The 12800-nt window shown below is 34.2% G+C and overlaps 1 protein-coding gene across 2 annotated transcripts in view; it reads left to right on the forward strand.

Annotated features, from left to right (window-relative positions):
• Positions 1-11364, forward strand: part of LOC131928526 (ubiquitin carboxyl-terminal hydrolase 24) — a 32827-nt gene extending 21463 nt beyond the window's left edge. For both annotated transcript variants that reach the window (XM_059284596.1, XM_059284598.1), the window contains exons 42-60: positions 72-210; positions 477-596; positions 924-1201; positions 1868-2007; positions 2117-2252; positions 2897-3098; positions 3887-3990; positions 4335-4448; positions 4774-4873; positions 5225-5344; positions 5831-5911; positions 6135-6243; positions 6456-6574; positions 6748-6861; positions 7786-7851; positions 8434-8521; positions 8808-8962; positions 9083-9175; positions 9678-11364. In XM_059284596.1, coding sequence (XP_059140579.1) covers positions 72-210; positions 477-596; positions 924-1201; positions 1868-2007; positions 2117-2252; positions 2897-3098; positions 3887-3990; positions 4335-4448; positions 4774-4873; positions 5225-5344; positions 5831-5911; positions 6135-6243; positions 6456-6574; positions 6748-6861; positions 7786-7851; positions 8434-8521; positions 8808-8962; positions 9083-9175; positions 9678-9941 — 2542 coding nt within the window. In that variant the 3' untranslated portion in view covers positions 9942-11364. The remainder of the gene's footprint in view (positions 1-71; positions 211-476; positions 597-923; positions 1202-1867; positions 2008-2116; positions 2253-2896; positions 3099-3886; positions 3991-4334; positions 4449-4773; positions 4874-5224; positions 5345-5830; positions 5912-6134; positions 6244-6455; positions 6575-6747; positions 6862-7785; positions 7852-8433; positions 8522-8807; positions 8963-9082; positions 9176-9677) is intronic.
• The last annotated feature ends 1436 nt before the right edge of the window (positions 11365-12800 follow it).

Raw genomic sequence — 12800 nt, forward strand, 5'->3', positions numbered from 1 at the left:
ACTGTGGATGTTTTATTTTAACCCAGACCTTTTATTTTTGTTGCAATAACCCTAATCTATGTATTTTTTAGATATGAGAGGGAAGAAGCCTTCATAGCCTTGAACTTGACAGTGAAGAACGCCACACTACAAGATTCTTTAGACCAGTTTGTCAAGGGGGAGTTGTTGGAGGGGGCCAATGCTTACTTTTGTGAGAAGTGTGGGGAGAAGGTTGGTTAGCATTTCTCACTTATGTGGGGGGGAAGTTGTGGTTTGTGTGTGTGTGCAAGTGTAGGGGGGGGGGTTGTTGAATCATACCTCAACAGTTTTGGTAGACTGTTAAATCCCCCTGCAGTTTAATTTGATGGTTTTTTTTGGTGATTGCACTGACAACTTTGATTCCAGAGAAACACAGTTTTGGTAGACTGTTAAATCACCCTCTAGTTTAATTTGATGTTGTTTTTTTTTGATGATTACACTGACAACTTTGATTCCAGAGAAACACAATCAAGAGGATGTGTATCAAAAACTTACCCCCCATGTTGTGTATACAACTAAAGAGGTTCGGCTATGACTGGGAGGCCAACAGGGCATTGAAGTTTGATGATTACTTCAAAGTAAGTCCTGTCATAGAAAAATTTCATTACCCCTTTCAGTACATAGTTTTCCTTTAAGTGCCAATGATTCTTGCGTTTCCTCCATTTATTCTTGGTACCTTTATTAAAATCTTGAATGTATTTCTTGTAGCAATACTATGTTTTTAAAATATTTTCCCTTTTCAAATTTTAATGTTCTTTTTTAATGTATCAAAAAATGGGCAATCTATATTTAAAAAGTGAACAAAATAAAATCATATTTTAAATTTTTGTCCAAAAATTGTTTTTGTTATATCATGAAATATTTCCAGAATGACTTAATTTAAAAATAAAAAATTCCTTTGTCAGTTCCCATGGCGACTAGACATGGAACCTTACACAGTGGAGGGGATGGCACGCAGAGAGAGTGAACAAAACGATGGGATGAGTATAGACAATCAGTCCTCATCTAGCTCTGAAACAGAAGGCGCGGCCACGGATTCCTTAAACGGTGAAATAGAATCTGGCATAGAGGCAGCATCAATTAGTTCTGAGTCTAGTCCTATACAGTATGATCTAGTTGGCATTGTGGTACACAGTGGTCAGGCAAATGCTGGACATTACTATTCTTTTATACGGGACAGAAGGTAAGCCACAATTAGAAATCTAAAATGTATCATGTATTTGTCAGTAATAATAAGGTTAGGCTCCAAGCAAATTGGATGACCATGAGGAGTATGCAACCAGCTGAACTAAGTCTATATAGAAATTATTTATTTCTACTGTCGTATACAGAAAGAGAACAATTTATGTTTATAGCTGGTTAAAACAAGGAATCATTACGAGATCTTTGTCTTATTTAGTACTGGATCGTCTGTATTATATTAATTATTACTAATGTGCATGCTCAAAAAATTAAAGAATGTGGATAGTTTTGTTACAACTGTATCATATTTTCCTACATAGATAAAATTACTAAGAAGTAAGAGTTACATTGAATTTGTTGCTACAACACCCATCATTTCTATTTTTCAAGTCTTTATGTAAACTGATGAAATAATAGATTGTACAAACACATAACATATACCAGTGTATAGCGCCATATACGTCTATATATTATTATTTTTATTAAATGCAGTACACAAATTTTGACATTTTAAAGTTATTTAAAAAAAACTTTATTATTGTTACATATTTTTAAAGTTCCATTATTTTCTGTTTGTCAGTACTTATTTTAAATAAAAAAAACTCCATTATTTACTGTTTGATACTTGTTATAATTTATAAAAACTCCATTATTTTCTGTTTGCCAGGGGTACTGTAGTCACTAACCCCAACAAAGGCAAGTGGTTCAAGTTTAACGACACAGTGGTGGAGGAGTTTGATATGAATGATGTCACAGTCGAGGAGGAATGTTTTGGTGGGACCTACAAGGCTAAAGTTTATGATTCTTGTAAGCTCGTATCTAACATTTCCTTTGTATTTTGTTCACTTGTTATATCATCATTTTTCAAAGTTGTCAAATCAGTTCCTGAGTGGCATTTATTGTTTTCTGTATGCAGCCAACACCTACCCTGAAGAACGGCTGCGCTACTGGAATGGATATTTGTTGTTTTATGAAAGAATAGAGGACATGAGATCACCAGTCACAGCCAAGAGGAGTAAAATCATATCTAGGCGTGTTCTTCCTGAAGGGGGGTGAGTGCTTTTTTTTTTTATCAGGCTAATGAATTCAGCAATGGTAAGAACAGTCAGGGAGTGCTGAATGTAGAAATTAGTATCCTATCAGTTGATGTGTGAGGACTCTTATTGAATGCTAGCCTGTGGGACCATGTTTTTCTACTCAGTGGGTGAATGGTAATTATTTTAATGGACAGACTTGACTTACCTTTGGTTACATGACCCATCAACTTGGCATTCTTATGAAACTTTGCTGTGATTCCTAGTGTGTTCGTGTTAGCTCGGATAAATGAATTGTATTTTTAATAATATTCATGTTAAAATTTGGTAGTGAAATAACTGTAAAATATTTAATTCTAAAATAAATTGTTTTTTTAATAAATACAAAATATTATTTCAAATATTTTTTGAAAAATATCTCAAAAAGGTTTTTCTTATATCTAGAACTCTCAAAAAAAGTACTTCTATCCAGAACTCTATAAAAAGTATTTTCCTTCTATTAAGAGTTCTAAAAAAAGTATTTTCTTTCTATCAAGAGCTTTATAAAAAGTATTTTCCTTCTATCAAGAGCTATATAAAAAGTATTTTCCTTCTATCAAGAGCTCTATAAAAAGTATTTTCCTTCTATCAAGAGCTATAAAAAGTATTTTCCTTCTATCCAGCAAACGCAGCCTGAACAGTGACAGCCTGATGGAGCTGACAGAGCTAGTACACAAAGGAGAAAGGAAGGGGATATTCATGGACCGTATGCCTGCTGGCATCCAGCAAGTCATCCATGCTGAGAACATCACCTTTGTGAAGAACAGGGACATCTACAACCCAGAGTACTTCACATTTGTTCGGCAACTTGTTAGTGTTAATAAGGTACAGTAGCCAGAGACAATCACACTCATTGTATTCTTCTAGCATAATAAGGTGTTGATTTCCAATTCACAGCACCAAGTTTTGTTTTGGTTTGACTACTTTCTAGGGGTCGGCGTGGTCGAGTCGTTAGAGCACATGGGTGCTAAACCGAAAAGTCTCGAGTTCGAACCCTCTGGCAGATGAGGCTCGTTAGCTGGGGACAGCCACTCTTCTAGGAGAGACAACTCCAAAATCAAACAACTGCTGCCTTGTAGTTTGTTCTTGGTTGGACAAAGGCTATAGAAGCAAATCCAAAAAGAAAAGCAGGCTGAAATCGGAGTCAATGGCCTCAATGGCGCATAACCAGTTGACACGTATCCTTAATTGTAATGGAAGCATGGTTGAGTCGGCAAAGCTCATGGTTGATAAATTCGAAAAAAGTCTCGAGTTCAAACCCTCTGGCAGATAAGGCTTGATCCCTCCCAACACTAAAAATTAAGAATGAAGAAGAAGAAGACTACTTTCTGACTACATTAATTGATGTTTGTTTTTTTAACTTTCAGTTTTATAATTTCAATTCTTACTTGTTTATTTTCTAAATTTTTTTTGATAAATTTCTGACCATAGTGACTGATGTTTGTTTACTCTCTGACTATATTTACTGATGTTTGTTAACTTTCTGACCATAGTGATTGATGTTTGTTAACTTTCTGACTATATTTACTGATGTTTGTTAACTTTCTGATTATATTGACTGATGTTTGTTTACTTTCTGATTATATTTACTGATTGTTTATTTTCCTTCTCAGAATTATGCTGATCACCCAGACTATGCAAACATGTGTATTCAAAGTATGCAGTTAGGAATTAGGTTTTTAGTCAATACTTATCTACGTACCAGGTTAAAAACACAGTACGTAGAAATTACATATTTTACTCATTTTTAAAATTTAACTGTAAATATTGAGTTGTAATTCTAAACCATTTTTGCCTTATGTTCTAACTAATATTTGTAACAATGTATAGGTTTAAAAAAGTAATAGGTCTAAAATACATTGTATAGTTATGGTATTGGTTTGAAAAGATTCATTTCTATTATGTCATCAGAGATAAAGTCTATATCTGACAATATCCCTACGTAAAATGATATAGGTTTAATCAAGGTGAAGGCAGTAAATAAATATGATTGTAACTTCTGTAGTAAAACCACAGGCTACAATGCTGTCACTAAAATTACCTTTGTTTTTGTCACCTAAGATGTGAGCTGGACGAGTGGGTTTCTCTGTTGGACCAGCTGATGTCAGCATGCAAGGATGCCTGTTTGTGGTTCATTGACTACCTGGCCAGTGGGGAAGGAAGTGACATCATCAAGTGTGTACTGTATATGCAACCTCTGTGCTTGGTTTCTGTCCTATCCTACTTGATACATTAGACTGGTTTTTCTGTTTGCTTGTACATTAGTTTGATTCAGATGGTTGAGTAGAAATTTAAGATAGAACTTGTATTAGTCTAGCTTGTCTTGTTTAAGTCACTTCGTTATATCTCAGTCATACAAAATTATTTATTCTGTAAATAATTACAATGGCACTCGTCTAAAAAATTACCCCAATCAGTGTTTTTACTTGATTGTTTTTCAAGTTTAGAATTAAAATAAGAAAAAAATGAAGCAACACATGTATTTTTGTTCTCCCCCCAGGCCATTCATTTTAGAAAGTCCCAGCAAGGAAGTCCGAGTGATGTTCAGCAAACTTTTGGAGAAAACTTTTTTCAGTTTTTTCCACCATGGAGGTGTTCCTGTAAGCAACATTTTAGTTATTTATCTTTTACTACATCTGTTTTTATCTAATGCCTATCTTGTCTGTGCAACACACTTTGAAATGCCTTATGAACCACTAACTACATTTGTTTTTATCAAATGTTGGGCTGTGCTATACTCTTTGAAATATCTAATTGACCACTAGGACCACTATATCTTAAACAGAAAATTGTAAATAGTTTTTTTTTGTCTTGTAAATTAAGAATTGAACTTTTATTTTTAGACTCACCATAACTTGAATACAATGCTAGAAAACCTGTAAACATTCTATTTTTAGACCCACCACAACCTGAATACAATGCTAGAAAACCTGTAAACATTCTATTTTTAGACTCACCACAACCTGAACACAATGCTAGAAAACCTGCTGGTCCTCTTAGACAAGGATGCTGTGGATCTGGTTAAAAATAGCACTCAGTATTTTCAGGTCATTAGAGCCTATATACAGATGGTAGGTGCTACAAAAGTTGTCACTTTTTCACCTAATATCTTGAAGCTATGACAACATTCACAGTTAATGATTTTATGACTGTTCCTACTTGACTCAGTACAAAGCTTTGATAATATTTACAGTTAATGATTTTATGACTGTTCCTACTTGACCGAGTACAAAGCTTTGATAATATTCAAAGTTAATGATTTTATGACTTCCTACTGGACCCAGTACAAAGCTTTGATAATATTCAAAGTTAATGATTTTATGACTGTTTCTACTTGACCTAGTACCAAGCTTTGATAATATTCACAGTTAATGATTTTATGACTGTTCCTACTGGACCCAGTACAAAGCTTTGATAATATTATAGTTAATGATTTTATGACTGTTCCTACTGGACCCAGTACAAAGCTTTGATAATATTTACAGTTAATAATTTTATGACTGTTTCTACTTGACCTAGTACCAAGCTATTGATATTTTGTTTATTGTTTATACTAGGGTACCAAAGCTTGTGCCCACATGTTTGGTAGAAATGGGTTCCAGCGCTTGCTCATTTTTTTACTGGGCAGTGGCAATGGGGTAAGTGCATTACTCGTCTATATCGTAGATGTAAGGATCATGAAAAGTCAAGTTTTTTGGTTATCTAGCAAGGAATTTTTTTTCTTTTTATACATAGCAAATAAAACTAAGAATTATATGCATATGAAAAAAATTAAAGCAATATCTTATTAGTTCTTATAAAGAAATAAAACCAACCAATTTTTTTTGTAAAAATAAAAAGTCCTTTTTAAATCTCCTTCAGGATTCTGGGCGAAGATGGAGCTCTATACAAGCCAGAGATTTCTCACACTTGCATGCAGCATTAGCACTGCTCATTCTCAACTGTGATGTTAAGGTCTACCAAACACATGGTAAATATCTATTAGCTTGTGGTATTACAGATTACTTTGTGCTGGTACCTCCAATAGTGGTTACCAGTTACAGTGATGGTATTTTTACTTGTCTTGCCACTTCCATTAGGATTACCAAACACATATGAAACATAAATTGTGTTAATTATATATTATGTATAGTTAAAAATATTGCTGGTGTATGTAGTTGTTGTATTTGTCTTTGCTTGTAGAAGTGGGGGAGCACAAGGAGAGAAAACCCAGCACTGTACAGCCCCACATTTTCCTCAAGATGTCCACTGACATGAGCTCTTTTGTCTTTGGTGAGGAGTCCCACAGATACATCAAGGAGGTAGGCTCTTGCTGTCTCAGGACGCTTTAGTCATGTTGTGTGAGGAGACTTTCAACGTTGCCATAAATCTTGTTTTCTTTAAATAACCTTTGTTAGTATAAAAGATATATCTTTTTGATACATTTGAAATGTGAAAAACCATTTTTAAAAAATGTTTTTGTTAATTCCCTTAGGTGGTGTCAGCAGTCAGGGAACTGGCCAATCCCTCGCCATCTTTGTTTGATATGCTGCTCTACTGCAGCTTCTGTAACATCAACTTCTCACTGATTTTGTTGAAAAATTTAATGGTAGGTGTAACATCCACTTCTCACTGATTTTGTTTGAAAAATTTAATGGTAGGTGTAACATCAACTTCTCACTGATTTTGTTTGAAAAATTTAATGGTAGGTGTAACATCAACTTCTCACTGATTTTGTTGAAAAATTTAATGGTAGGTGTAACATCCACTTCTCACTGATTTTGTTGAAAAATTTAATGGTAGGTGTAACATCCACTTCTCACTGATTTTGTTGAAAAATTTAATGGTAGGTGTAACATCCACTTCTCACTGATTTTGTTTGAAAAATTTAATGGTAGGTGTAACATCAACTTCTCACTGATTTTGTTGAAATATTTAATGGTAGGTGTAACATCCACTTCTGTCTGATTTTGTTGAAAAATTTAATGGTAGGTGTAACATCAACTTCTCACTGATTTTGTTGAAAAATTTAATGGTAGGTGTAACATCCACTTCTCACTGATTTTGTTGAAAAATTTAATGGTAGGTGTAACATCCACTTCTCACTGATTTTGTTGAAAAATTAAATGGTAGGTGTAACATCAACATCTCACTGATTATGTTGAAAAATTTAATAAGCTAATCTTGGTTCTAAAAAGATCACTCTTGTAATTATAATTTATTGTGCTCAGCGGTATACTCTAATAAAAGATAGGATTTTACCTGTTCTGCTTGTTTAAACAAAAAAAAGGATGGGGGGTAATTTCCTAATAAAATTTGTATTTCATCTTTTAGCTTAAGACTTAAGAAAACTGTAATAAGAGGAGTATTGATGCTGTTTCTGTAGAGATTATTTCCTGACCTAGAACAATTGTTTACCTGCTAAGGTGTTTTAGGTTATTTTTTACCTGCTAAAAAAAAGTATTTTCTAGTAATTTTTTTACCTGTTTCTGTACTGTACAATCATCCATGTACTATATTTTTTCTATTCCAGCTGCAGTATTCCAGTGTGGCCTCCAATGAGCTCAAGTCAATATTTGCTCTCCTCACAGAGTTACTGGTCAGTTGGTCAATTGTTGGTCACATACCTTTAGTCATTGTAAACATATACCTGGCCTCTACGATGGATTGAACTAGATATTTTTCAACCACTCTTAAAGCAATTTAACAATGGTGAAAGTTGTGGAGGAAGTAGACCAAATGTTTGACTGTTTACTCTATCCAAAATGTGATTCTGAGAAATTAAAAATTTCTTATTTTTGCATCTTTATTCCAAGTATATTAAAATGCTAGAGAATTTAAATACCTAAAAACTTCCATCCCTACTATGTAAACAAAAAACAAAAAAATAGAGATTATTAATATACTAAAATTGAAATATTAGATCCCCTTTTCTTGTGTTAGCTGTAGCTCAGAATAGTGCAAGGTGCAAAATTACTTATTTTGTTGAGTAGGAAAACACGTGATCCCAATATAATGTACAATTTACATGTGAAAGATGTATTAATTAACATTGATTGTGATAGATTTTTTATTGATATATATCAATCACACTAGGATTGTTGTTTATTATTTCAATTAGCCCCCATTTTTTTTTCTCTTTCTTGATCCCCTTGTTGAAATTCTTTTTGTTATTCAACAGGCACTTGAAGACTGTCTTCAGCCAACAAGGCTTCAGTATGTCCTTGATGGCATGGATGAAAATGGGAAGAAATATGAAGGACTCACAAGTATGTTCAAATATTTTTTTGTTTTGTTTCATTGGAAGAGAGATGATTATGATTTTTATTGCTCTTTTTGTTGACTCTATCCATAAGGATAAATAAAACCGATGAATAGACCAAGTGTTAGATGAACCAATTAATAGACAACATATCAACAGCCACATTAATTAATCCTGAGTATTGCTTAAATGTGTGTAAAAATTGATCTTGATAAAATTTTCTAACAATTTTCTTGAACCCCCCCCCCCCCCTCCACCCCAAATTCCCTTGACCCCATGACCTTACAACACAGCTGTGATCAGGTTGAACCACGTGTCAGACAGCCGCAGGTCTTACCAGTGCATCAAGTTCCTTGTGGGCCTGATGAACAGGTCAGCCCTGGCTAAGGACCAGCTGCTCAAGACACCCTCCAAGTGGCAGTGGGCAGTGAACTGGCTCAGGAAGAAGGTGAGAGTTATCTGTCTTGCTCTGTCTATTGAAACAAAAAGTGATTGGATGGTGAAATTTGTGTGAACAAAGTTTTTTCTGATATCATGGGTCATGTGTATTTTTATGTTGGTGTTTCAGATGAACGATCATGGGTGGAGCTCTACTTCCTCTGCTAATCTGTCTAATGAGGATTCAAACCGCAAATCTTTCCAGAGGACGCAGAGTGCTCAGGTAATTTTCTTCTGGTGTCTTACCTTGACTGTGTCACCACTGGATGTCTTTTCTGAACTGTGTCACCACTAGGCATTTTTTAAAGCTGACATTAATAATAAGAATTTGATTGACCATAACATACTTTCGGTTGTCTGTTCTAGTATGTGACATTCATTAATGATAAGATTGATCATAAAATATGTTCTGTTGTCTTTTCTTGTCAGGGACATTAATGATAAGACTTTGATAATAAAATACTTTCTGTTGTCTGTTCTATTGCGTGACATTAATAATGAGACTTTGATTGACCATAAAATGATGACTTTGATAATAAAATACTTTCTGTTGTCTGTTCTATTGCGTGACATTAATAATGAGACTTTGATTGACCATAAAATGATGACTTTGATAATAAAATACTTTCTGTTGTCTGTTCTATTGCGTGACATTAATAATGAGACTTTGATTGACCATAAAATGATGACTTTGATAATAAAATACTTTCTGTTGTCTGTTCCAGTCCACTCTGCAAGAGGCCACAGCCCTCCTGACAGAGATGGAGAACCATGAATACAACAATAACAACGTCTCTTCAGCCTCTAGCGACACTGACGTCGAGGTTAACGTCACTGGAGGTGACGTCAGTGTCACGGCTGTCATCAGTGGTGTGCCAGACAGCAGGGCTGGCGAGTCGACACTGACGAGACAGACGGGGGAACAAACATCTAGCAGCGGAGAGACCAGCACCCAGAGGACTGAGGAACAGCACATTGACATTGATTAGCTGCAGGACTGTGCTGGCTCTTCCATCTAGTGCTACCTCCATCTGCTGGGTGCTTATGCAATATTCAGACCCATTTTATAAGCTGAAAACATTTCTGTGTTTGTGTATACCTGATAAAAAGCCAATTTAAATTTGATTACTTCCTGAGCTTGCAAAAGTAATTTTTTGCAAAATGTGAAAAAAATGAAAGAAAACTACAGATGCAAATGAATTTTATAAACGAATGAAAAAGAAGAAATGGAAAAAAAATTAAGTCTGTGATGTTCACTCATTAGAGTGGTAGTACAGAGCTGTCAGGCTTGGTCATATGTCTGGCTTGGCCAGATGTCAGCCATTATCAGATGTCAGGCTATGCCAGATGTCAGGCTTGGTCATATGTCAGGCTTGGCCAAATGTCAGGCTTGGGCTGATGTCAGACAGCCAGATGTCAGGCTTAGCCAGATGTCAAGCTTGGGCTGATGTCAGCCATTCTCAGATGTCAGGCTATGCCAGATAACAGGCTTGGCCAGATGTCAGGCTTGGTCATGTCAGGCTTGGCCAGATGTCAGGCTTGGCCAGATGTCAGGCTTGGCCAAATGTCAGGATTGACTAGCTATTTCTACTTCAAGCAAGGTGAAATAGCTGGACTTCTATTTGTGAAGCTTGAAACGACAAGAAAATATTTTTTCAAATGTAATCATTTTTTTTTTAGAACTGAGAAATAACTTGCCTTCATGGACATACTTCTCACAATTATTTTCACCTAATTTTATGCAAGATTTTGTATTGATCATTTGATGTACATACAATGTTGTCTTGCAGAACTGGATGAATATTTTTTTAAACTCTAAATGTTGGTTTTGTTTAAACCTAAATAATTTTGTTTTCATTGCAATAAGCCTTAAGCTGTTTTTTTTTTAATTACTTGATTTTTATGTATTTAAAACCTGGCAATATGTGAGAGTTCTTGTTATTGTTTTGTTCTTTGTACAATATCATTGCCAGATTTTTAGAAAAATTCATTTAAAACTGCTGTTTAGTGGGTTATTTTTTGTTTGTTTTGTACATGAATGGAATTCAAACATAAGATTGATATTTGAAGCAAGTGATTAATAAATTTTTAGCTTGAAATAATACTTGGGAAAGATAATCTTTGATTTAATATCAGATTGAATTTTTACATACTTCTCTGTTATGTAAATATGTGTGAGTACCTAGCGAGGATAAACCAATATTTTTAAAGAATAGTTACCACGGCAACTAAGTCCAGCTGTCTGTACTGTCTGATGATGTTGCAAGCAAAGGAAAAATGTCTAGTAATAGTGGGCCCTTGGCCTTTTTTTTTGTATTGACTTTCTAGGAACAAATTTAAAATTGTTATTGGCCTAAACTTTTGTTTTAGACTACAAGTAAGTGCTAGTCTACTGGTTGGCAGTCAGTGTGCCCCCCCCCCCCCCCCCCCCACAATGCAGCTTTCTTTTAAATGCAGCACACATCAGGTAAAAGTCTATTCAACTGTACATACATAACGTTTTCTTGTATTTTCTACAATTTATAAAGTATTGGAATTAAAATATGCTTCACTGTGTTTTTTTTTTTAGTATTGTTTTAGCAGAAATAATTTAAACTGCTCTTTACTTGAAAACTGGTGGCCAATGGATGATCTAGTATTAAAGTCATCTAAAAATTGTATTAAGTTTAAATAACCTAACTATAATAACACACAGTACTCTTCATAGCAGTTTATTAGTTGTCTTCAATAGATAGCTTGAGCTGTTTCAAAGGTCTTCAATGGGAGTCTTGATTGTTACTCTCCAGGACATTTTAGATGTGCTCCAAAATGTTAACATTTTAGTTGTGCTCCAAAAGTTAACATTTTAGATGTGCTCCAAAATGTTAACATTTTAGATGTGCCTCCTGAGATTAACTTTCAAGACATTTCAATTGGCTAACTTTCTATATGTCTCCAAAAGTTATTAGATGTGCCTCAGAACTCACAAGTTAGCATTTTAGATACTCTTTTAGTTTAACTTCAAAAATATTAACAACTTTCTACTTTGTCCTCAAACTTACTTCTAAGCTTAGCAATCTGTACACAACTGTATCTGAAATTTTCTTCTAAATTGTAAATATATCCTTGGAAATTGTTTTAATGTTTTAGTTGCTTACATATATTAAAATGCCTTTGAATGCAAATTTAAAAAAGATAATTTCCTAGGTTAAGAAGAGGGGTGGAGATATTTTGAATTACTTAATTGTAAAAATATATAGGATTTTTTTTTTTTGCTGTATATATTTTTGATCATGCTTCATTGCTTCAAATAAAATTCATCTCTAGAGTGAGTATGTACAAAAGACAATTTTTTTAAAAAAAGCTGATTTGTATTGTATTACATTTGAGTTGTATTTGTAAAACAATGCTGTGATGCTGAAACCACTAGCATAATATCCTCTAGTGTCCAGAGTTCATTGTACAAACTGCAGATTGATTTTAACAGAAGCATACTTCAGTCTTGAAATAAACATTTTTTAAATTATAAAAATGGTTTCTTCTGATAAAAAAAATAATTAACTTCTTGTCCTTTCTTTTTCATCATGTATTTTATAGTTGGCTGAGACTTGGAAAAAAAATAGTTGCCAACCCGATTTAGTCCTTGGGTGTTTTATTTTATATTGGATTCCTCTTGTTCTGGTATACTCTGGTTTAAGTGTGTGATACACATTTGAAGTATCAAATTCATAGTATGGTCAACATTATGCTAATGCCAAGCCGACTTGACTTTTGCAAAAGTAAGTTAGGTACCTGTCAGAGCGGAGACATTCTACTGACTTGAATCCTGATTCGAACTCAAGACTTTTGGGTTAGCAGTCACATATCTT

Source organism: Physella acuta, unplaced genomic scaffold, assembly GCF_028476545.2.
Source record: "Physella acuta isolate Inbredline_101_S28 unplaced genomic scaffold, ASM2847654v3 ptg001514l, whole genome shotgun sequence".
NCBI lineage: Eukaryota > Metazoa > Mollusca > Gastropoda > Physidae > Physella > Physella acuta.